Source organism: Ascaphus truei, chromosome 1, assembly GCF_040206685.1.
Source record: "Ascaphus truei isolate aAscTru1 chromosome 1, aAscTru1.hap1, whole genome shotgun sequence".
Classification (NCBI taxonomy): Eukaryota; Metazoa; Chordata; class Amphibia; order Anura; family Ascaphidae; genus Ascaphus; species Ascaphus truei.
In genome coordinates, this window is record NC_134483.1 from 55,523,700 (window position 1) to 55,548,564 (window position 24,865).

Sequence of the window (24,865 nt, forward strand, 5' to 3'; positions counted from 1 at the left end):
CAAGTTTAAGGTATTTCTGCATTGACTAATGACCCATAGGATTAACACAGCAGGGGTCCCTGGCAGTCCCATTCAGTTTGAATGGGACTGCCAAGGATCCCCACTGTTAATCTGATGGGCCATTAGTCAATGCAGAAATGCTGGGTCTAGTTTAAAGCAAGTTTAAGGCATGTACCCAGTGTGTACCTGGGTCTTTTTGGTGATTGCCACTGGTTTGTGTTAGAATAGTCACAGTCTCTGCTGTACGTAGGACCAATGTTTCGGCCTCTTAATCTTAGGGGCCATCATCTGGGGAACCTGAAGAAGGTCCTTAGAGGCTGAAAATTGGTCTTTTATAATACATTTTTTGGATCAAATATTCCACTTGGAGTGCCTGAAGATTTATCAACATTTATCTACATGGGACAGGTGGCTTTCTTGTCCTCTCTGACCCTACCGGTAACCTCTTTCTATTACTTATTGTATTGAAGTTTTTTGGTGTTCAGTACCTTAAATTTTGCAATGATCTTGGAGATGTCCACGATGATCAATGGGGATCACCAACACCTACTTTTACTCTATAGTAAAACAAAAGTGTGGTCTATGGTCAAAACGCCATACTGATCACTAGTAATAATGACTTCTACATCAGGAAACGAGAGTATAGTTTACACATCCCCTTTCACTTCCCTTAAGTATCCTGTGGCAGGGAGAATTCTATATCCAGCAATGTTTCAACCCCGTTAATGAAATGGCATCCATTGAGCTTGTGTGCATATCTGATGATGGCTTGTGTTTGAGCAGTCTCACTCCCACTAAAATGATCTCGACATCAGTTATTGAGGATTCTTGGTGGCAGGACAGATTCTTACTACTCTAGTTATTAAAACCTAAATGTATTTATCTTCTACCCAGCTCTTATAGTTTTCATAATTACATGTAAGTATTTATACCAAACTACTTGAAGCTTTCACTGTCTATGGCAGCGGTGCGCAAGATTATGTAGGGGGGGCGCGGGCAGGGTGCGGCGAAACCTGGGGGCCGGCAGAGCTGTGCACGGACGGCCAAGAAGCTCAAGCTCCGTGCTGCTTGTTCCTCTGTGGCTTGCTGCGGGTGGTGCGGCCTTCCCTGCACACAGACAACTCCTCCTTTCTGTGTGCAGCAGCTACGGGGAGCAGAACAGGAGCATGCTTGTACTCTCTCTCTCGTCTAAAACCACCCCCCCCAGGTGAAAGTGTGTGTGTCACGACAGAGGGTGCCGCGTGCGCGTGTGTGCAGCTGTGCCGCGCGCGCGTCTGTGTGCAGCTGTGTGCAGCGTGCAGCTGTGCCGCGTGCGCGTCTGTGTGCAGCTGTGCCGCGTGCGCGTCTGTGTGCAGCTGTGCCGCGTGCGCGTCTGTGTGCAGCTGTGCCGCGTGCGCGTCTGTGTGCAGCTGTGCCGCGTGCGCGTCTGTGTGCAGCTGTGCCGCGTGCGCGTCTGTGTGCAGCTGTGCCGCGTGCGCGTCTGTGTGCAGCTGTGCCGCGTGCGCGTCTGTGTGCAGCTGTGCCGCGTGCGCGTCTGTGTGCAGCTGTGCAGCGTGCGAGTCTGTGTGCAGCTGTGCCGCGTGCGCGTCTGTGTGCAGCTGTGCCGCGTGCGCGTCTGTGTGCAGCTGTGCCGCGTGCGCGTCTGTGTGCAGCTGTGCCGCGTGCGAGTCTGTGTGCAGCTGTGCCGCGTGCGAGTCTGTGTGCAGCTGTGCCGCGTGCGCGTCTGTGTGCAGCTGTGCCGCGTGCGCGTCTGTGTGCAGCTGTGCCGCGTGCGCGTCTGTGTGCAGCTGTGCCGCGTGCGCGTCTGTGTGCAGCTGTGCCGCGTGCGAGTCTGTGTGCAGCTGTGCCGCGTGCGCGTCTGTGTGCAGCTGTGCCGCGTGCGCGTCTGTGTGCAGCTGTGCCGCGTGCGCGTCTGTGTGCAGCTGTGCCGCGTGCGCGTGCGAGTCTGTGTGCAGCTGTGCCGCGTGCGCGTCTGTGTGCAGCTGTGCCGCGTGCGCGTCTGTGTGCAGCTGTGCCGCGTGCGAGTCTGTGTGCAGCTGTGCCGCGTGCGAGTCTGTGTGCAGCTGTGCCGCGTGCGAGTCTGTGTGCAGCTGTGCCGCGTGCGAGTCTGTGTGCAGCTGTGCCGCGTGCGAGTCTGTGTGCAGCTGTGCCGCGTGCGAGTCTGTGTGCAGCTGTGCCGCGTGCGCAGCTGTGCCGCGTGCGAGTCTGTGTGCAGCTGTGCCGCGTGCGAGTCTGTGTGCAGCTGTGCCGCGTGCGAGTCTGTGTGCAGCTGTGCCGCGTGCGAGTCTGTGTGCAGCTGTGCCGCGTGCGAGTCTGTGTGCAGCTGTGCCGCGTGCGAGTCTGTGTGCAGCTGTGCCGCGTGCGCGTCTGTGTGCAGCTGTGCCGCGTGCGAGTCTGTGTGCAGCTGTGCCGCGTGCGAGTCTGTGTGCAGCTGTGCCGCGTGCGAGTCTGTGTGCAGCTGTGCCGCGTGCGAGTCTGTGTGCAGCTGTGCCGCGTGCGCGTCTGTGTGCAGCTGTGCCGCGTGCGCGTCTGTGTGCAGCTGTGCCGCGTGCTAGTCTGTGTGCAGCTGTGCCGCGTGCGCGTCTGTGTGCAGCTGTGCCGCGTGCGAGTCTGTGTGCAGCTGTGCCGCGTGCGAGTCTGTGTGCAGCTGTGCCGCGTGCGCGTCTGTGTGCAGCTGTGCCGCGTGCGAGTCTGTGTGCAGCTGTGCCGCGTGCGAGTCTGTGTGCAGCTGTGCCGCGTGCGAGTCTGTGTGCAGCTGTGCCGCGTGCGAGTCTGTGTGCAGCTGTGCCGCGTGCGAGTCTGTGTGCAGCTGTGCCGCGTGCGAGTCTGTGTGCAGCTGTGCCGCGTGCGCGTCTGTGTGCAGCTGTGCCGCGTGCGCGTCTGTGTGCAGCTGTGCCGCGTGCGCGTCTGTGTGCAGCTGTGCCGCGTGCGAGTCTGTGTGCAGCTGTGCCGCGTGCGCGTCTGTGTGCAGCTGTGCCGCGTGCGCGTCTGTGTGCAGCTGTGCCGCGTGCGAGTCTGTGTGCAGCTGTGCCGCGTGCGCGTCTGTGTGCAGCTGTGCCGCGTGCGCGTCTGTGTGCAGCTGTGCCGCGTGCGCGTCTGTGTGCAGCTGTGCCGCGTGCGCGTCTGTGTGCAGCTGTGCCGCGTGCGAGTCTGTGTGCAGCTGTGCCGCGTGCGAGTCTGTGTGCAGCTGTGCCGCGTGCGAGTCTGTGTGCAGCTGTGCCGCGTGCGCGTCTGTGTGCAGCTGTGCCGCGTGCGAGTCTGTGTGCAGCTGTGCCGCGTGCGAGTCTGTGTGCAGCTGTGCCGCGTGCGAGTCTGTGTGCAGCTGTGCCGCGTGCGAGTCTGTGTGCAGCTGTGCCGCGTGCGAGTCTGTGTGCAGCTGTGCCGCGTGCGAGTCTGTGTGCAGCTGTGCCGCGTGCGAGTCTGTGTGCAGCTGTGCCGCGTGCGAGTCTGTGTGCAGCTGTGCCGCGTGCGAGTCTGTGTGCAGCTGTGCCGCGTGCGAGTCTGTGTGCAGCTGTGCCGCGTGCGAGTCTGTGTGCAGCTGTGCCGCGTGCGAGTCTGTGTGCAGCTGTGCCGCGTGCGAGTCTGTGTGCAGCTGTGCCGCGTGCGAGTCTGTGTGCAGCTGTGCCGCGTGCGCAGCTGTGCCGCGTGCGAGTCTGTGCCGCGTGCGAGTCTGTGTGCAGCTGTGCCGCGTGCGAGTCTGTGTGCAGCTGTGCCGCGTGCGAGTCTGTGTGCAGCTGTGCCGCGTGCGAGTCTGTGTGCAGCTGTGCCGCGTGCGAGTCTGTGTGCAGCTGTGCCGCGTGCGAGTCTGTGTGCAGCTGTGCCGCGTGCGAGTCTGTGTGCAGCTGTGCCGCGTGCGAGTCTGTGTGCAGCTGTGCCGCGTGCGAGTCTGTGTGCAGCTGTGCCGCGTGCGAGTCTGTGTGCAGCTGTGCCGCGTGCGAGTCTGTGTGCAGCTGTGCCGCGTGCGCGTCTGTGTGCAGCTGTGCCGCGTGCGAGTCTGTGTGCAGCTGTGCCGCGTGCGCGTCTGTGTGCAGCTGTGCCGCGTGCGCGTCTGTGTGCAGCTGTGCCGCGTGCGAGTCTGTGTGCAGCTGTGCCGCGTGCGCGTCTGTGTGCAGCTGTGCCGCGTGCGAGTCTGTGTGCAGCTGTGCCGCGTGCGAGTCTGTGTGCAGCTGTGCCGCGTGCGAGTCTGTGTGCAGCTGTGCCGCGTGCGCAGCTGTGCCGCGTGCGAGTCTGTGTGCAGCTGTGCCGCGTGCGAGTCTGTGTGCAGCTGTGCCGCGTGCGAGTCTGTGTGCAGCTGTGCCGCGTGCGCGTCTGTGTGCAGCTGTGCCGCGTGCGAGTCTGTGTGCAGCTGTGCCGCGTGCGAGTCTGTGTGCAGCTGTGCCGCGTGCGAGTCTGTGTGCAGCTGTGCCGCGTGCGAGTCTGTGTGCAGCTGTGCCGCGTGCGAGTCTGTGTGCAGCTGTGCCGCGTGCGAGTCTGTGTGCAGCTGTGCCGCGTGCGCGTCTGTGTGCAGCTGTGCCGCGTGCGAGTCTGTGTGCAGCTGTGCCGCGTGCGAGTCTGTGTGCAGCTGTGCCGCGTGCGCGTCTGTGTGCAGCTGTGCCGCGTGCGAGTCTGTGTGCAGCTGTGCCGCGTGCGCGTCTGTGTGCAGCTGTGCCGCGTGCGAGTCTGTGTGCAGCTGTGCCGCGTGCGAGTCTGTGTGCAGCTGTGCCGCGTGCGCGTCTGTGTGCAGCTGTGCAGCTGTGCCGCGTGCGAGTCTGTGTGCAGCTGTGCCGCGTGCGAGTCTGTGTGCAGCTGTGCCGCGTGCGAGTCTGTGTGCAGCTGTGCCGCGTGCGCGTCTGTGTGCAGCTGTGCCGCGTGCGAGTCTGTGTGCAGCTGTGCCGCGTGCGCAGCTGTGCCGCGTGCGAGTCTGTGTGCAGCTGTGCCGCGTGCCGCGTGCACGTCTGTGTGCAGCTGTGCCGTGTGCGGAGCTGTGCGCGCGTGCACGTCTGGCAACCTGTTCGCTGCGATCCTCTGCAAGTGAAAGGGTAGGCTGCCACTATATCAATCATACTATGAATGTACAGAAATAATAATATTAAAAAAAATAATAAAATTAAAAAAAGTGAAAACACAACATTGAAAACGGAAAAAAAATAAATAAAACATAATACTGTAGGTAGGAGTGTGGATGACACTGGGGACAGCAAGCCAAAGAGCAGGGAGAATAAAAAGGCAAATGGGAGAAGAAAATAAAAAAGGAGCGGGAAGGGAAAATAAAACAACAGGGGGGAGGGGCAGGGGGGGAGGAGAAGGAAGGTAGCAAAGAGATGGATGAATGCCCCTCCAAAAGGATTGCCTTTGTGCACGTACGCTCTCCCAAGCTTGGCGCTTGGGGAGACAAACAAAATTGACTTTGAAGCGCGCACGGCAACAGTCAATGCACACACACAGCCACACACAAAAATAGCCCCGATTCTCTCTTCCCCCCTCATGCTTGGAGAGTTGATGTCACCGCTCTCAGCAGCAACGTTGACGCAGCCTAATTTTGCAAGCACAAGCTGTTGAAATTTAGACATTTTTGTACAGGAGGGCCCCGGGTATGGAACCCGCCGTATAGTGAAAATCGCCGGAAAGCGGATCCGGCTATTTTCAGTTCTCTGCATGCGCAAACCGGGATTTTGATTATATCAGGCAGGGGCGGCCCGAGAAATTTCATGGAAGAAAAGGGGGGCTCGGCCCTGGTCTATGGCATCTTTGCATTTACTGATAAATCATGCATGTGAACACATCCACATTATTGTTTCCTGTTTTCATATAGGGTATACAGTGGTACACCACAAGTCATACGGCTAGTGTACTTTCGTACTAAATTTATGAGCTATTATTAAACCCAACTTATAAGAAAGCAAGATATTTTTTTTAAAGCGTTAAAGGGGAAAAAAAGCAGCCACACATTCAGCATATTGGTATTTTAGGGCTGTGGACAGTGAATGTGTAAAAAGATCCATCTATATAAAAACCACTATAACTATTTTACGTATGGTAAGCTCTATAAAGAATGTAAACATGGAATAGTGTAAATGTGCATGTGTACACATATGCTGCACATATATACGCACGTGTGTATGTATGTATATATTTGTGTGCTTGTAGGTGTAATGTGTATGTATAATATGTGTTATGTATGTGTGTGGGCGCACACGCATGCACACGGAACTACAACCATCAGAGAAGCACCCCATAGAGAGAAAACTCTGGTATTACGAAAGTATCAGTTTATTAAGTACAATCACTAAAATACATTTAAAAACAAGTCCCTCATTACCTCAATAATGTGAGGCACTGTCTAACACAAGTGTAGTCAAATAGTAAAACACTAATACCTGATGGATCAATCAATACAGTGTTCTACCTAATAAATAAGAACACTGGAGAGGGGAATAAGAAAAGATAACCTCATACTTCCAAGACCGGCCTGTCAAAGCACGATGGTAGAAAAGAGAATAAACCACAAGAATTAACTGCGTAATACGGAACAGACAGACAGAAATACATCTTGGGCAAAAAAAAAACTTTTGGTTGTGATGAGTATGTACTATCCACATTTAGTCCCCCAACTATACAGCATAAATAGTCTAAGAAGTAAAAGGCATGCATTGATACTTAGCAGTCCATGGAGTCCCGGACATATTCAAAGCATGAAGAAATATTCACAAATTTAAACCAAGCATCCGCATCCCTCGAGGACGTAAATGGATCAGGATCCATGTTGTCCATTGCAGTGCCCATAGTTTAAACATAGTGTTTGCCATTGAATGTGAAGTTAGGATGAAGTAGATGAGTTTGGCAATATATTTGGCTGGGATGTCTTGGAATTATTAATTGACTCGATATCCCAGCTAAATATATTGGCAAAGAATGATCACATGACATCCCAGCCAAATATACTGCCAAACGCATCCACTTTATCCTAACCCACAACAATTTCACATTCAATGGAAAAATACTATGTTCAAATAATGGGCATAGCAAACGGGCACACCGATAGCTTCCCAGTATGCCAACCTCTATGGCAAATCTAGAGAAAGGCTCACACAATGCAACAGCAAAACACATACTTCAGATACATTGATGATTTCACAGTATGGACAGAAGGTATCAAATCCCTCACAGAATTCCACCAGAAGCTCAACAACAGACACCCAATCAATCCAACTCTCCAAATGACACTCAGAAACCAATAGATTTCCTCCACACTACCAGCACTATAGAAGATGGCACACTAACCGACAAGCATCTACAGGAAGTCAACAGACCATCAGCAAAAACCTCCATAAAATCCAGCACCCACCCTAGACACTAGAAAAAAGTGTCATATAGCTAGGCGCTCCAATGCCACAGGATATGCTCTAATCGACAAGTCAGAGATATATCTATAAACTCTGAAAACAGCCTTTACTTGACAAGGACACTCCTCCAGAGACATGACAGAATAATGGAACGTGCTACACAAACACCCAGACTCCAGCTCTTACAGTACAAGGACAATCAAACTCTGAATCAAACTCCACTGGTTGTAACATACAACCAAGCACTGAAAACCATCAAAGATATTATCCAAGAACTCAAATCAAGACAACGAGGACGACATCCTGAAACAGATTTTTCCTACACCACCTCTCCTTTCATACAAACAGAATCCTAATCTCCCCAGTCTAATAATCAGAAACCAACTCACCTCCCAGAGAGCAAGACAAAACACAAGGCATATATCCTTGCAAAAGTCCACTATGCAAAACATGTAAGAATAACTAAACAGTGGACAACAGCCACACCCCACAAAATAACCAGTTCATAATCCAAGAGACAAACACGTGCCAATCCACCAATGTTGTCTACTACATTCAAAACAGGAAACGTCCCAATACAGGATATGTAGGTGAAACCAAACAATGGACAAAAGGATGAATGCACCAAACACAAACGGGAAGACAAATCAATAGAACATTTCTGTTTATGTGTGCGTGGGTGGTGCGTGAATGTATATGTGTGTGTATCTATGGGTGGTGTGTGTGTGTGTGTGTATCTATGGGTGGTGTGTGTGTGTGTATCTATGGGTGGTGTGTGTGTGTGTGTATCTATGGGTGGTGTGTGTGTATCTATGGGTGGTGTGTGTGTGTGTATCTATGGGTGGTGTGTGTGTATCTATAGGTGGTGTGTGTGTGTGTATCTATGGGTGGTGTGTGTGTGTGTGTGTGTGCATCTATGGGTGGTGTGTGTATCTATGGGTGGTGTGTGTGTGTGTGTGCATCTATGGGTGGTGTGTGTGTGCGTGTGTGTATCTATGGGTGGTGTTTGACAGTGGGTGATGTGTGTGTCTGGTGTGTAACAACTATTTGGTCAAATAAAGGCATTATGCCTCCTACTCCCTCTCCCTTCTTTTTTACTACGTGTTTCAAAAGAGGAAGTGGATATTACTTTCTAAATAATTGCAATAGCAACCAAAGGATGATCAGTACATTTATAAAAAATAAATTAAAAATGGCATTAGGAGATTTTTTTTAAAAAGCAGACCGTATTATTTAATACTACAGAACCGATTTTTTTTTAAAAATAGGATTTTTCCTGTTTTGCTGCTTTAAAGCAGCAGTCACACTGATGACGACCATTCTCTTTTAAGAAATGTATTCTTGCCCTTTACAATGATGTTTTTATTTGTAAATCTGATGCTTCCTTTATGCCAGGGGTGGCCAACGCCAGTGCTCAAGGGCCACCAACAGGTCAGGTTTTCAGGATATCCCTCCTTCAGCACAATTGGGAGTCCAGTCTTTGACTGAGCCACCTGTGCTGAAGCAGGGATACCCTTAAAACCTGACCTGTTGGTGGCCCTTGGCTAGAGTTGGACAGCCCTGGCTTAGGCGCTATAACCGTATGAAATATTAAGTATCTGGGAGGTTAAATTAGAGATCTCTTTAGAGCCCAGAGCAGTCTAAAGGTTACCCATGGCACAGGAGGCCCGGATGACAGATAAAGAAAAATAATAATTTTAACATAAAAATAGAAATATTATTTTTTAGGAGTAAACTCATAGGCCACTTGGGGGGAGCGGCAGAGGAATTGCCACCGAGTTATTTGGATGCCAAAATATACAGAGATAATCCAAACATTAACACAACAGACTTGAGGTAACCCTAAAGAAAGACTTCTTGGCTATCCAGAGAAATCCAATGCAATGTGTGTGCAGCGCACACAGAGACAGAGAGAGAGACAGAGAGAGAGACAGAGAGAGAGACAGAGAGAGAGACAGAGAGAGAGACAGAGAGAGAGACAGAGAGAGAGACAGAGAGAGAGACAGAGAGAGAGACAGAGAGAGAGACAGAGAGAGAGACAGACAGACAGAGAGAGAGACAGACAGACAGACAGAGACAGACAGAGACAGACAGACAGAGAGACAGAGAGACAGACAGACAGAGAGACAGACAGACAGAGAGACAGACAGAGAGAGAGAGAGACGGAGAGACAGAGATGGAGAGACAGAGAGAGAGACAGAGAGACAGAGACAAGGAGAGACAGAGAGAGAGAAGTAGGTCTGGCAGAAAAATAATCACTTTAATGGAAAGCCATAAAAATAGAGGGTTGCAGCCCTTCAAAGTGCATAACCTGCACGAAACGCGTAGAAGGGCTGCAACCCTCTATTTTTATGGCTTCCCATTAAAGTGATTATTTTTCTGCCAGACCTGCTTCTCTCTCTCTCTTGCTGTGCGCTGCACACACATTGCATTGGATTTCTCTGGACTTGGACACAGCTGCACGCTTTGGGGAGAGCTGCTGGGGACTAGTGAGTACTCATACCTAGGGCCAACCCAATGAGGAGGGGGGAGGTTTTTCTGTATGCCAATCCCTCACCTTCAGGGTGCTCTAGAGCCCCTCTTTAGGTTTAAGTACATTTGAATTATTACTACATTAATGATATACCCAGTGTGCTCTTTCCCTTTCATGAATGGACTATATTTTGGGATAGGACCAGGCATTTGAGCATCATCTCTCCTTTACATGTATTATTGGCTATCCAATACAGCTAATAAAGCTCTGTACTGTAAACAGAACAAGAATTAAAGTCACGTGTCGACAAAATCTTGTGACTAAGCATTTACCCTCCCTCTTGTCGAAGCATGAATGAAATGAAGAATGTATAAACAGAAGTAATTGTTCTGCAGCTGAGACAAACTCCATAACATTCATAAAAGCGAGTTCCCTGCGTGTCGGTCATCAGAATGGAATCTAAATTGGAAATACAGTTTTTTTCTGATCCATAGCCAAACTGGAAATTATACAAATCAGAGAAGTCTGGTTGTATTCACAGTTGATGGCTTTTGAGAATCCTTTTATTCCACATTGGAAGGTCGGTTTCCTTTTGTTATATTTTGTTTGGCTTTCATGCCAATGTCATCAGACATCAGCATTCATTCTAATCACAAGATAAATCAGACCAGCATGAGATTAAACACTGTTCAAAAGTCCCTGCATCTCATGAGAAAGCTATTTCTGCAGGGGTACATCAGAATGTGTATCAACAACTTTTAACAGGTTCTCACTGCATTTGGGGTGGGGGGAGAAATTTCTTCTTTCAATGTCCGTTGCCATTGCTAAACCTCTCAAAACAGAAACCAATCTATCTTTAGAGTTGTGAATCCGATTTAACAGTTTCCCTGCTGGAATTAGGGACCACCGATGTATATATCTCTTATTCAGAACCACAAACTCATCCAAACTGCGTTCGTGTTTATAAACAGTGGTCCAAGTGGCTTCAAAAAATAAACCTCCATTCTATTCATATTGATTTCTATGAAGCATGCACCTTGACTTTACATTTGTTGCTTGGAGTGCTGGCTGCTGCTTTTTGTTATATATATTTTCTTTTTATTATTTTTTTCAGAATACGTTAATTTACATTATAGGCTAAAGCTGGTAAATTCCGGCCATTATTGAAATCCCTGCTCTGATTGGATAATGGCTGGAATTTTAACCAATCAGTAATGGCCCGAAATTGTTGGCACCATGCTAAGTTTTTCAGCCAATCAGTGTTCAGTTCTCATTCGCAAAGAGTGAGATCAGCTCTCAGGCTACGGCCCCGCTGTCTGCAGGGTGAAAGACAGGGGGGGAGTGGCCTAGCGCTCCGTCGCTAAAATTGCTCACAATTTTCTTGACTACAGGAAAAACTTGCAGTGGTCCCGGTCCCGTTGAGGGGTGGCTTTTGTACACGCAACACCCGCCACAGCGGGCACTGCAGCAAGCAGCGGGGATATGGCCTCAGACTGGGAAGGTGATTGAACAGGAGGCACCAGCAAGGCACCGACTCCTCCCCCACCCTGCCTGCAGAGAGCTCCGCACAGGAGAGTGAGGGGAAAGGTTTGTGTGTCTGTTGCGTGTTTTGTGGGTGTAAAGGGGGCAAGCAGAGTGTTTTATTGATGTGTGTGTCTTCTGTTGGCGTGTGTCTTGTGGGTGTAGAGGGGGCAGCAGTCTGTTTTGTTGGAGTGTCTGCGTTGTGTGTTTTGTGGGTGTAGAGGGGGGGCTGCAGTGTGTGTGTCTTAAGTGTGTGTGTGTGTTTTGTGGGTAGAGGAGTGCAGAGTGTTTTGTTGGTGTGTCTGCGGTGTGTTGGTTTACAGGGGGGCTGCTGGTGTCTGTTGTGGGTGGTGGAGGGGTGCAGAGTGTTTTGTGTGTGTCTGCAGTGTGTGGGTTTACAGGGGGCTGCAGTGGTTGTAGAGGGCACCTGATGCTGTGTGTTTTGTGGATGTAGAGGGGGCAGCAGTCTTTTGTTGGTGTGTGTGTGGGTCTGCAGTGTGTTTTGTGGGTGTAGAGGGGCTGCACTGTGTGTGTGTGTGTGTGTGTGTGTGTGTGTGTGTGTGTGTGTGTGTGTGTGTGTGTGTGTGTCAGTGGGTGGAGGAGGACTGCAGTGTGTGTCTGCAGTTTTGTGGGTTTACAGGGGGCTGTGTGTGGGCGGCTTCACCTCGGGCCTTGAGCTCTTCCAGCCAGTGCATTATTGGCCAGTAATGTCCTGTTCTTCAGGGATTATTACTTAATTAAACCTATCCTAATACCATAGCACCAATTGTGGGGAGCTATTAAACCCTTTGCAGTAGTGCAACCAGGGTGGGGCTTAGTCAGAAAGGACCCAATAAATGCACAAATACATTTTAAGTACTCCCTGCATTTGCGACGGTCCAGTAGTACCTGAGCCTCAATGAGTTATATAGCATGAGGTTTCCTGTACTTGGCAGTGATTGAACCTGCATCGGACAATCCCCTGCAGGCCGGGAGTGTTCACTGCAGCAGCACAACCAATGCAGATCAGGCTGCGACTGGGGATGTTGGCCCATGACTCTCTTCCTTTGTTAGGCCGCGCTTATAGTGCTGGCGAAAGCGACGTGACCGATGACGTCACCCGTCGCCACCAGCGAAAGTTATTCGATTTTCCGTTACTGTCGCCAGCGACATCACGAAAGGGGGCGGGCCGCGGTCTCTCGTGTCAATAAATGGAGTCAAAGTAATGCGATGGAGTCAATGTATTTGATTCGGAGCGACGTGTCACCGTCGCAAGGCACTATAAGCGCAGCCTAACTTAACCAATGACACTGCAGCCTTAAAAAAGACTAAACAGTTGTAATATAAAAGAATATGACGGCACATGCTCATAGCAAAGTTACATTAAAACAAATATTTTGTTTTATGAAAGCTACTTCACAGGTGACACTTTTTATATGTCCCACACGCAAGACATGTTCATTTAAGGGTTGCAATGTACAATTTTACTATTATTGCAGCTTTAAATCCTCCATGTACAGTGCATTAAAAAAAAAAAAAAAAAAAAAAATCTTTGCTCTGTTGTCTGCTTGTATCACCTACTTGAAAACCCTTTTGTGGTTGAAAAGGAATGTGTTATTTTACCTCTCCAGGCAATTGCTTTGAACTAAAATGATTGACAAAACACACAGGGCATTAAATATGTTTAACAGAACGTTTATTTTATTTTTCAAGGTTGCTACGTCATCTTGAAAAGCAGTCTGACCTCTTGGCTGATCACAAAGCACAATGTACTATAACAGGAATGACACCTTGATTAAATAAGGGTCTGTTGAGCATTAAATGACAAGAAAAGTCTTAGAAGAGCCAAGGTAGATTATTTTAAAGAATCCCGATCTTTTCAGAACACATGAAATAAGGGAGAATGCGACTTGACAGAACTAATCCATTTACTTTTTCAGTAGCCTTATGACATAGCACATACGCAATGAGAAAATGCTTGTTCTCTATGGGGTGATCGGGGTGACCGCTCTGATGGGAGCAACAAGTCCGATCCAAAACAGGAGCAGCACCCCTTTCACTTCCAATCCCTGAATGTGGAGGACAGCTACGTCACGTGATCACTCCAAGAGCGGTCACGTGTGGTAATGCCCGGGTCCTCCTATAGTGCAAAAAAAGAGAAAGCTCAAAGATATAAACTGGTAAAATCACTAAGCACCGATGTGGGATATCGCACCTCGATTCAGCGTTAACCGCCATTCAAATCAGTGTGATAACCCAACACCAGTGCTTCGTGAATCTCAGCCCAAATGCCAAGGGATGCATCAATAGCTAAACTAAATCTCTCATCAGGATGGAATGCTGTAATCACTTCAGAAATGACTAAGCCTTTGCTATGAAAACTGCTGACTTCACTGGTATTTCAACTTTTCCCGAGCATCTATCACAGGGGCAGCCAACTCCAGTCCTCAAGGGCCACCAACAGGTCAGGTTTTCAGGATATCGCTGCTTCAGCACAGGTGGCTCTGTCAAACACTGAGCCACTGATTGAGCCACCTATGCTGAAGCTGGGATATCCCAAAAACCTGACCTGTTGGTGGACATTGAGGACTGGAGTTCCCCAGACCTGATCATCTTGTGTTTTACCCATTTAATAATAAACTTAAATATTTTTTTATTAAGCCTTTCAGGGCTGGGATAAATTCACTGCAACCACAAGCTAGCCAACATGTATTTATGCATGCTTCAGCACGGGTGGCTCAATCAGTCCCTGCTTCAGCACAGGTGGCTCAATCAGTCCCTGCTTCAGCACAGGTGGCTCAGTCTTCGACTGTGCTTCACAGCAGTAATACATGTAACATAATAGTACAACACAAAGGGAATAAGTGCTTCAGACATGAAACATTAGGAAAAAGAATCCCTACCCCGAAGAGCTTACGATCCAAGTGGTAAGAGCTTACCAGAACGCCATCCTGTCTGTAACTGCGTCTGCAACGAGTCAAGGTCAATGAAAGAGGTGTCTAGTATAGTCTTCGACTGAGCCTCTGATTGAGCCACCTGTGCTAAAGCTGGGATAACCTGAAAACCTGAACTGTTGGGGGGGGGGGGGGGGGGGGGGTGGCGGCTTGAGAACTAGAGTTGAGCAGGGGATTGCTTCTGTAACTCAATGTTTTGCCTCTTTCCCCTTAGAGTATGTCTGGCTCTTTAAAAAATGTTTTTTGTTTTGTTTTTTTTTAAAGTCAGTGTGGACTGCTGCTTTAAATGCTTTTATACATCTTCTGCAATGAAAGAGTTGAAGAAACCATTCTCCCTCCGCAATGTAAAGCTATGTTCATAGGTTTATTGCCATTATCTCAGTTTTATGACAATGTAAAAGCATCAGCACAACAGCAGTGTTTGCATTTATACACAGGACACTTCCGCAGTAGATAAATAAACCGTGACTAGCACTAACAGGGCACACTACTGATATCATCCTTCATGTATCTTATATAATATCCCCCGTGCAAAAATATTAAAAAGGGTGCAGCCACCGGATGAATGGCAGACAAAAATGGTCTGTATATGTATTTTTAGATATTTTTGTAATACGAGTGTATTCACGCGAGTAAGACCCCCAAATCTGACATACCTCAAACGCATTATCACATATCATATATTATATCTATGAGACTGAAAATGATCAGAGTTAATAGTGAAACTCAGCAGTATGTATGTATTTATATAGCTCCATCCATGTATATAGTGCTTCACAGCAGTAATACATGCAACATAATATTACACATAAATGGAATAAGCGCTTCAGACATAAAACATTAGGAAAAGGAATCTCTCCCCCAAAGAGCTTACGATCCAAGTGGAGCAAGCGAGAGAATACAAGGCGTTCTAGATGTTGAGGCAAAAGGCTGGAAGGAAAAAAGGTTGATAATGAGAGACGGGTAGCCAAGCTTGCCGTTCTTGAGAAGGGGTACAACGTGCTTCCACTTCTGTGACAAAGGAAAAAGGGTAAATGAAGGCAGGAAGAGATAGGAAGAGGAGGTCTAGAATACGAAGAGGATACAGAGGGGATGCCTTGATGAATAGAATCCACCTGTGTCTCGAAATAGTCCTGAGGTGTAATGGAGGAAGAAAAACAGGTGAAAAACGGTGGTCTGAGCAGAGAGTCACATATGGAGAAGAGGCAGCATGGATTAGAATTTGCATGTTGATTAGTGAAAAGTAGGTTTGTTTAACCTGGGAGAAGGCAGAATTGAGACAGGATAGGACCAATTTGTATTGAAAGGAAGTCTGCGAGAGTGTGAGATTACCTCCAGAGACGTTCAGAGTACAGGAGCAGAGAACACGTGTATGGCAGTTTAGCAAGGGTCTGGGGTTAGAAGGGCAAGAATGGCAGAGTAAAAGTGGGGCATGTACTGTAGATCAAGGAGGATAGAGCAGAGTTGTAGTTCATGACCAAGATGTCAGTCTGTAGCGGAGCAGATTGAGTAGAGAGGAGCACAACGAGCCAGTAGGTTAATGGCTCGCAGACTCTGCAGAAACAAGGGGTAGATGGAGGTGGCGAAGGGAAGGACAGAGAAAATGAGATGGTCAGAGAAGAAAGGGGGAAATTGAGAGAGATTTTATTTTAGTGAAGACCAGGTCCACGACCAGCTGCACAATCAAGGCCAGCAACCAACCTCGCAGTGATACGCGAAAGGCCAAGGTGTGCTGCCCATGCACTTCTTTGATTCGGGCTTGGATTTAAAAGCTGCATTATACAGCAGGCACTGGGTGCTTGTCATGACTAAGCAGTAATACGCACTGCCTCTGGCAACCCTTCCCCCCCAGCCCCAGTACTTGTGATGCTGACAAAATAACGTGTCTGTCTGTCACAAAATGGCAACAGGATCCAGGCTCATTTTGTCAACGAATAGAAAGCTGCAACTATATTCATGACCGTGAAGCCAAACTGACATCTGGAATTGCAGTCCTGGACACCAGGGATGTGCTTGAAGGGAACCCCACCGTTAAGGTAAGGTGAAAACACATTCACCCTGAAGACGAAGCATCAGTTGGTAAGTATGATTACGGTAACAGGAATGAACATGGAGAGATTGGTAGAATTTGCAGAATGTGAAAACTTCAACATCATGAATTCATGCTTTAAGAAGAATCCAAATAGAAAATGGACATGAAGTGGAACCAATAAAAATCAAGAATGAACTTAACTATATCCTAGTTAAAAAGAAACATGCGACTGAAGCATGCACAGTACTTAACCGTTTTGACACAAGGAGTGATAATGGGTTGGTTTGCAGCAAATTACATCGCAATGGGAAGATGGCAAGAAGAAAACGGATTTAAAAAATAACATTAATAACCTCAAGAACAGCACAGATTATTTCAACTAGAACTGAAAAATCTTATGAAGATTGTAGTTGAAAGCGTAGAAAAAAAACTGGAGAAATCGCTAACAAAAAACAGGATAAGAAAATATGTGATGGGACAAAGCAATTACTTATGAGACAAGAAATGAAGCAAAAACTAAAATTGAATATGCAGAGCTGTGCAAGATATTCCGCAAACAACGTAAGAAAATGTAACTGTGATATGGTGAAGAAGACCATCAAAGATAACAAAAGTTTAAAGATGAAGCAGCAATTTATGATTCGGAAGATTAGGCCGTGATTATACCTGCTCCGACGGGGCGGCAGTGTGATACGGTGACATCATCCTCGCAATGCCGCCTAGCAGCATGTTGAGCTGCAGGCAGGAGACAAAACGAGCAGACAGGGAGGCGTGGCGGAGGTGTGGCCGTGAGCGGTTCGCCCTCATTGGCTGAACCGCTCACGTGACACGGCAGTCGCTACTGAAAAACAAAATCTCCTGTCTACTCCCCAGTCTGCCGCTTTGCAATTTGGCGCTGCGTGCGAGTTGCAGGCAGTATGTTCGTTTTAATTGGATTTCTGCATTTTGTTTTTGAGTCGCCGGCCGATTTTGGTATAGTCACGGCCTTAGATTACATGAAGATACGAGCAAGAAAATGTTCATCAAGTGAGTTCCTGCCAGAAGACACCATGTCACCAAAGCTTTTCACAGCAACACCTGAATTGTCCAAGACATTAGATTGGGAAGAAAAAAGAAATCAAAATAAACGAATAAATGAACAAATCTGAGACCTTGCCCAAAACAAGAAAATTGTCCTCCATATGAATCTCCGTGAAACCAAAGTGATATTCAACAAATGTATCAACTCTGCGAAGATCAAAATAAATTGAATACAACTAGAAGAATTCAAAAAGTGTGTATCTTGGTCCTCAAGTAAGAATGGACGGGAACCTTTTGCATGAAATCAACAGAAGAATGCAGATGGGGTGGAGCATATTTAGAAGAAAATCTACCAAGGGAACCTTCCACTGCGTCAAGAGGAAAGTTTTCAACCAGTGTATTCTGCTCATGCTGACATATTGATGTGAACCATGGACCCTAAATGCAAAGGTAATTCAGAAGCGTCAGACAAAGTATGGAGAGATGTATGCTGGGCATTACCCGAAGAGACAGGAAGAAAGAATGGCTTTGAAACCAAAAGTCTGACATTATAAGGGTACAGAAAAGAAAATGGCAGTGGTTTGGACATATTGCAAGAATAAATCACCATTGTTGGAGAAGGATGGTACTTTATTGTACTCCAAGGAAAGTTAGAAAGGCCACGACGATGACCAAAAGTAAGATGGGAGGATGAAAGGGGGGGGGGGGGAAAGGGCGGACAGGCGCACACATTTTAAACAAAATTAGTCCATATACTTCTTGCTGTAGCTATGCTTTTTTTTAAATGCGGGTTTCTGAACACAACATTCCTCTAGGGGACACAGCATTTATACTAAAATAAAAAAATAGAACAAGATCATTAAAGCCCAGAATCCTCACTTGGATAAAAACAAAAGAAATTAACTGCTCCAGTACAACGCGATACGGTATAGCGTGAAGGATAGAAACTCCAGTCAGAGAGCAAAGAAGTGTTCATCATTAGGTTCCTGTCCCTGCCAGACAAAAAAGGCACCATCCGGGTCCACTGTGTAGGCTTCTCTTGCTCGTTGCCTCCTAGGATATCTTCCGTCTTGACGTCCATGCGTGTGAATTGTGGCCCTTCATACATTATATATTTTTTTTTTACTAATCTTGGATGCGATCAATCGGACAAAAAGATAGGTTTGAGGGAGCAGAGCGAACATACTTTTTTTAAAAAAAAATTACATTGGAACTTACAGAAGGCGGCAGTATGACAAATTAAACAATTACCAATTAGGAAACCTTAGTCAGCCTAAAACAAATTATTTAATGTAATTGGGGGTTTGCTCTGCTCCCTCAAACCTCACTTTCATTTGATGAGGACCTCCCATTATGGGCAAAAGGAGAGGACGGTTTAACAGTTTGCCTTATCCAGGGTATCATGGAGACATGGAGGTCTGCACAGGATTGAAACGCAACAGGACTTTTATTTTTCAGTTTGCAACGTCACAGTGTGGGTTGCGACCATGTGATGGCTACACAAGAGATCATATGGTCACAATGCTGGGAGCTCTGTGTCATTTGGGTGACACACACTTTCCATCTACGAAAAGGTTAAGAAAATAAACAAAAACATACATTTTACCCATCCCTGAATTCTGAAATAAGGTTATTTGTTTCTTACATGTGGCTGCAGAGTCCCCAATATTACAGCAGTGGACTCTGGAATTTGTAGCTGTATGTTTGATACCATTCTAATTTAGAGGTTTGACTTTTATTCCATTATTAATCTATAACTCTGAAAATATCCAAAATAAACCAACAGAGGTAATTTTAAAAACTGAAGCGAGCGCTTCAGCTTTTTTCTGTTTAGAGTTGGGGCTGCACAGAAATCTTTAAATGACTAAGTGATGTCTCGGTATAGGACAATATTATCTTGCATTACCACAAAGACCACACACAGGAAGAGAGTCAGGAACTCAGAAACTAGCAACTCAAAGGTTATCATGGGAATGAAGGATGCATTTCTTGGAAACTGAAGCAGCAGCATGTCCCACACACATTACATGATTACTGTATAACATAATTAGGACACTATTACATATAACAAAAACTGCTACAAACATCTGAACTGGGAAGTTAAAACTTCAGCACAGTGTAAGAATGAAATACACACTTAGTACAGGTCGTTATGACTGACTATGCAACTCATTTAATCTAAAAAGGTGCCACAATTACACTTGTGCTCTTTTCTGCAAACTGTTCACTGAGGTAGCTTCTTTTTGCCATGCAGTGGTGAACACTGCCACTTAAAAATACTGTGCAAGAATATCTGCCCTCTCCCACGATAACCACTGGGCAGCTTCCTACCTCATTGGTCAAAGATTGTCCACAGAAAGCATGTGAAAATGCTAGGACGATGAAAGTACTGAACAGGGGCTGGGGACTGGTAGTCATAACACAGTAAAGGACCTACACCAAGAGACTCCCTCAATTCAAACTATATATTAAAAAAAAGAAGTCAAATTAATCAAGGATTAAGCAGTGCAAACTGGTTCAAATAACGTTCGACTTATATGGTCCACAATATAGGAAAGATCAGACTGGCTAAAATGGTATGTGTCATACTAGGAGCCATCATATTCTGGCTTCTTTTCTACCACTGGGGGCTTATAATGTAATGATTTATAACATCTGAATCCAGATTAACCTTCTAATTTACTTCAAGGCACTTCTTACTGGTGAAGAACTTATCATTGAAGTGGGAAAATACTAGCTAGCTGTGTATGTTAAAGAGATTTATGTTCAGATAAAACCACTATCAAAGGAAACAAACACAATCTAAATGAGAAAACGGTTGTAAGCATTATAAAAGGACTGTTGCAGCATAAGGGCTGTTATATAGTGGCTGCGCGGGCACTTCTAAATGGCTGTGATTAGTCAGCCTTTCTATAATGGTGCCGCGCGCACACGGCAGTGACCGTGGAGCGGGCCGACGAGGGAGAAAATTAGGAAAATAATGATTTTGCACTGCTGCCGCCGCTAAAATGTATGTGTGTGTATGTGTGTGTCTATATGTATGTGTGTCTATATGTATGTGTGTGTATATGTATGTGTGTGTATATGATTGAACTGTTGCACACTTTAGAGCGCAAACTACTTTTTTCTGACATATTTTGCTACAACAGATGTGTGTTAAGTGCATATTTTCTTTGGTAAACAGGGCCCAAAGATTCCTGCAAATACATTTTTGATGGCACTTTGGTGGTGGCAGCAAGATATATATTGTGACGGAGTATGGATAGATATTACACATTTTAAGGACCTTGCAGGTTAAAGGTGAATCAGCTGGTTCACTGTGTATATTGACCCTTTTCAAATATACAAGTCATGTGCTCACAGGTGTGCCGTTCGTGACAAACCCTATAACTACTAAAGTGCCGCTTTAAGTGGTCAATGATGAGGAAAACATTGAGAAATGCTGATTGAATAACAAAGCACTTCAATGTAAATCATAATTTTGTCGGCCACATCCTGCACTTTTATCATGCATTTGATAGAAAACGTTTCGCACTTTAATGAAAATGTAAAAGTTACAATGAATACTTCAAGTCCATGCTTTCGAAACATTAAAAAAAAAAAAAAATTGCCCAGATATTAAACAAGATGAGATGCTTCCCTTAATAAAATTGCCCAGATATTAAACAAAATGAGATGCTTACCTTAATAAAATTGTTCAGATGGCCCAGCTTCCGCATGTTAGAAACCCCATGCAGTTTGGCCACATTTTGTAGAATCTCTCTTAAGTTATCACTTGGCTCTGGGGACAAAAATGGAAATTCTATCAAAATCGTGTAATATATCACAAGTGTCTCAACACCACAACGTTTATTGTATAAAATAAATGTCTACATATGTTGTTTAGGTATTACAGTGATTCTACTAAAGGGTGCTGCATTGAAGGGGATTGTCATAATCAGTGATGTACTAAACCCCACAATAAAAGCTTCTCTGAAAAATCATTCAGTTCCAATGAGCTGCAAGCCACTGGGTTACATCTCAAAATACTTCAATAAATAATGTAAGCCAAAAATAAATGTATGAGTGTGTAGAGAAATTGTGTGTACACACAGATCTGCAGCTCACACCCAAAGTGCTCATAAACTCACTTCCGATTTGTCAGCAGAACAAACATTAAATAAGCACACAGTATACCTGCACTTTCCCTGCTTAGCTGGCTCCACAGAAGCAATGACTACAGCAACAAATCCAGAATTTACAAAACAACTTTTGATTTTTATTTGGAACCATAAGAAAGTGTGCAACCCAATGCCCTAAATGTTCGGGGGAGGAAAATCGAACATAATAGTAAAATAAAACACTAAAGCAGAAATTCTAATATTACACTTTTTTTTAAACCACATTCGGACCAATGGGTTCTCTGGGTCTCAACTGCACAACTTTTAGCTCCGGGGATTCTTACCACTTTAGCTGCTGATGCTACTTCAGGGACATTTAAACAGTCATCCAATAAGGAAGCTGCAACCTCATCACCCCTATTGGTCCAGTGGGACCCACAGGACCAATCAGCCATTTTGATTTCCCAGGGAAGAGCTGTAAGACCGCAACTAAACCAGTATCTCGGGAATCGGGTGCAGTTCAGCACTGGAGAACTCACCAGATAAAATATTGTATAATGTAAAAAAATGATATGCAATGAGAAAACGAGTAGGGGGATTGATGCGTTAATTATAACTAATGTGCTATTGTGTTTTAGCCCAAATGGATTTTTATTCAGTAGAAACAGGTCTTTCTAGAAGCAGTATACAATTGAGTTCTGACAAAATAGTGTATTCATAACAGAGGATGCATTGCATGCACGACACTCTGAGATGAGGCATTAACATATCGAACCAGGTTTGTCAGAGCACGGGTGGGCACCGCCAGTCCTCAAGGGCCCCTAACAGGTCTTCAACTGAGCCCCCAGTGTGGAAGCAGGGATATCCTGAAAAAACAGACCTGCTGGGGTGCCCACCCCTGGGTTAGAGCATCGGCTGTATAAAAGGATTATTGATATTCAGGTTATCATCTTGGTAGGTTCTACATTCATTTGTTCCTTTTTTGTTAACCTACTCAATATATTGGTTTCCGATTTGGACTCAGGGCAGGGGTTGAAACTAACAAGATACTAAATACAAAATCAAACATACAAACTAGTGTAAACTTTCAAAAAGGTAAAAACCACATGTACTATATGATGTACAGAGTGTGCATATAGGTATAAACTCGTATTCCAGGTTTGCTATGGTTGTAACATGGAAAAAACAAAATGAGATAATTATGTACACGCCGTACATGTGAATTTAATTTTAAGAAATTGTGTCCAAACACGGAGGTTCAATATCAAGTGGCAAAGTGTAAATAAATAAATATTTTTTTTAGGATATCTGTAACAGGATAGATAAAAAAAAGATCCTGTTTTTTGTTTTGTTTTGTTTGTCTTTAAAAAAGTCCCCAGTAATACTTTGTATTGCTTACATAGCAGTTATCTTAAAATAAATAGGTTGCTTTTAGGAGCAGTATCTTGCAGTCGAGGAATAAAACGAATAAGATACGCCAATTACATGTTAACCACTTATTCTTAAAACAACATTTGAATCACGTACTGTATGGAATCACAAGCAGATCCCCTTGAAATGGTTATTAGCTTTGTGATTCTTTACCCCAGACTTATTTCCACATTGCTCAACTCCTGCACTATCAGATGGACCTATTGCTTTTCTAATCAGTGCCTGTAGCAATCAATGCGATAATGCAACAAACTAAAGTCTCATCTCCTCCCCCCTCCCTTTTTCTTAGGCATCCCTTACAAACCACATGAAATAAATATTAAAGACTTATGGACTAAAAGTTAACATTACACAATCTACAGGACTTTTATCCGTAAAGAACGTCAACAATACTTTTAATTGACTGTAGCATTTAAAAAAAAAAAAAAAACTTTCACAGCAGTAAAAACCCTGTGAAAATCCACAAGGGTGTCATATTGAGAGTCTATAAATAAGTGCTACGTTTTACAAGAAAATGCAAATGATTCCAGTAACTGTAGACTTGGGCAGTTTGCAAAAACATATCAGATTAGTCATATTGAGATTACTCAAAATATACCAATTACATGATCAATATTTTTCAGTAGTATTCACCACCAGAACCTAGTTTCAGATAACTATACTTTAATTAATATCACACCATCTTCTGTATCCTAAAATACAAGGCTGTTTTATCTGTATCTAGTAATCCCTACCCTTCACTAGAGCAAACCAACAACAAACAGCCTTTCCTTAACCAGTGAAACAATGCATTAACAGAGCAGGATGACATTTACATGGGCGTTTAACAAATGAGGCACAAGTGTTACGACTAAAACTTCAATGACCTAAATCAGTAAAAACTTGTAACATGTCCAATGTTTTGTTGATGCTTTTCTGTATTTAAGTGCCAGAGTCTGTTTACCGAGTACATGACGCTTAATATGTAAGCAGAGCATTTTTGGTTTGGGCTCTGATGAAATACTCTTGCAGGTATTAGAGAGCTGCCCTGTGACTCACTGTGACTAGGCATTAATCGGAGCTTGGTAGCACAGAACGGGTTGAAAGCCAGTAACACATGAACATTTTCTTACACAGCTCAAGTTTTGACAAGCGAAATCCCCCCTTTGTTAAATATTTTCAAACACCATCTTTTACACGCACAAAATATATTGCGTCTTTGAAGCAGCAGTACGGATTAACTTTAGTTATTTGTTTTACAGGATTGAAGCAGGGGGTCTCCGGAGCTGCACTGTGTTCATTTCAGCTCTGGGGACCTCCTGCTTCCAGAGACACTTGCCTCCGTAGAGCGTGCTGGCATCTCTGCAGCGTAGAGGTCCAGGTCATGCGGGCCAATACAAAGCTGCGCCGGATGACGTCACGGCTTCCTATTGGCCTGTGTGACATTTAAACCCTGCCATTAGATTAAGGAACCGTTTCTCTCCTTGCAAAGATACCACTGCGGAGCCAAGTATCTGTGGAAACAGGGGGGCCCGGTGCTGAAATGCACACAATTCAGCTCCAGACACTCCCTGCTTCAAACATGTAACAAAGAAACATTAAGCCAACCCGTGCTGCTGCTTTAAGGAATTAGGCCGCGCATATTGTGACCGCGACGTCACCCGTAGCCGCTAGCGAAAGTTGAATTTCTCTTTGCGGCGGCGGCGCGGGCGACCAGGCCATTCATTGGTTCAGAGGCTGTCACGAGGCGACAGCGCCTGAAAAATCAAATATTCGCGGCTTCAAAAAATCGCGTCGCAACGCATCCCCGTCGCTTAGTCGCGCTTACTATAAGCGCACGCGGTGGCGACAATGCATTTGTTTTCGGGCGACGTTGCGTCGCCGGCACTGAGCGCGGCCTTACAATCTTCTCTGAGCTATGTCAGCTGTAACAGAGGCTGCTCACCAGTTTAATATAGGGCAGTTAGGATATGAGAGAACATAATACAGGGGAGAAAAAAGAATGCGCTGAGGAAGGGGGGGGGAATTAAATGAAAAAAACAACATGCCATAAT

The 24,865-nt window shown here is 45.9% G+C and overlaps 1 protein-coding gene across 3 annotated transcripts in view; it reads right to left on the reverse strand.

Moving 5' to 3' along the window:
* Positions 1-24,865, reverse strand: part of RICTOR (RPTOR independent companion of MTOR complex 2) — a 175,548-nt gene that overhangs the window by 75,272 nt on the left and 75,411 nt on the right. For all 3 annotated transcript variants that reach the window (XM_075588547.1, XM_075588553.1, XM_075588543.1), the window contains exon 3: positions 20,985-21,082. In XM_075588547.1, coding sequence (XP_075444662.1) covers positions 20,985-21,082 — 98 coding nt within the window. The remainder of the gene's footprint in view (positions 1-20,984; positions 21,083-24,865) is intronic.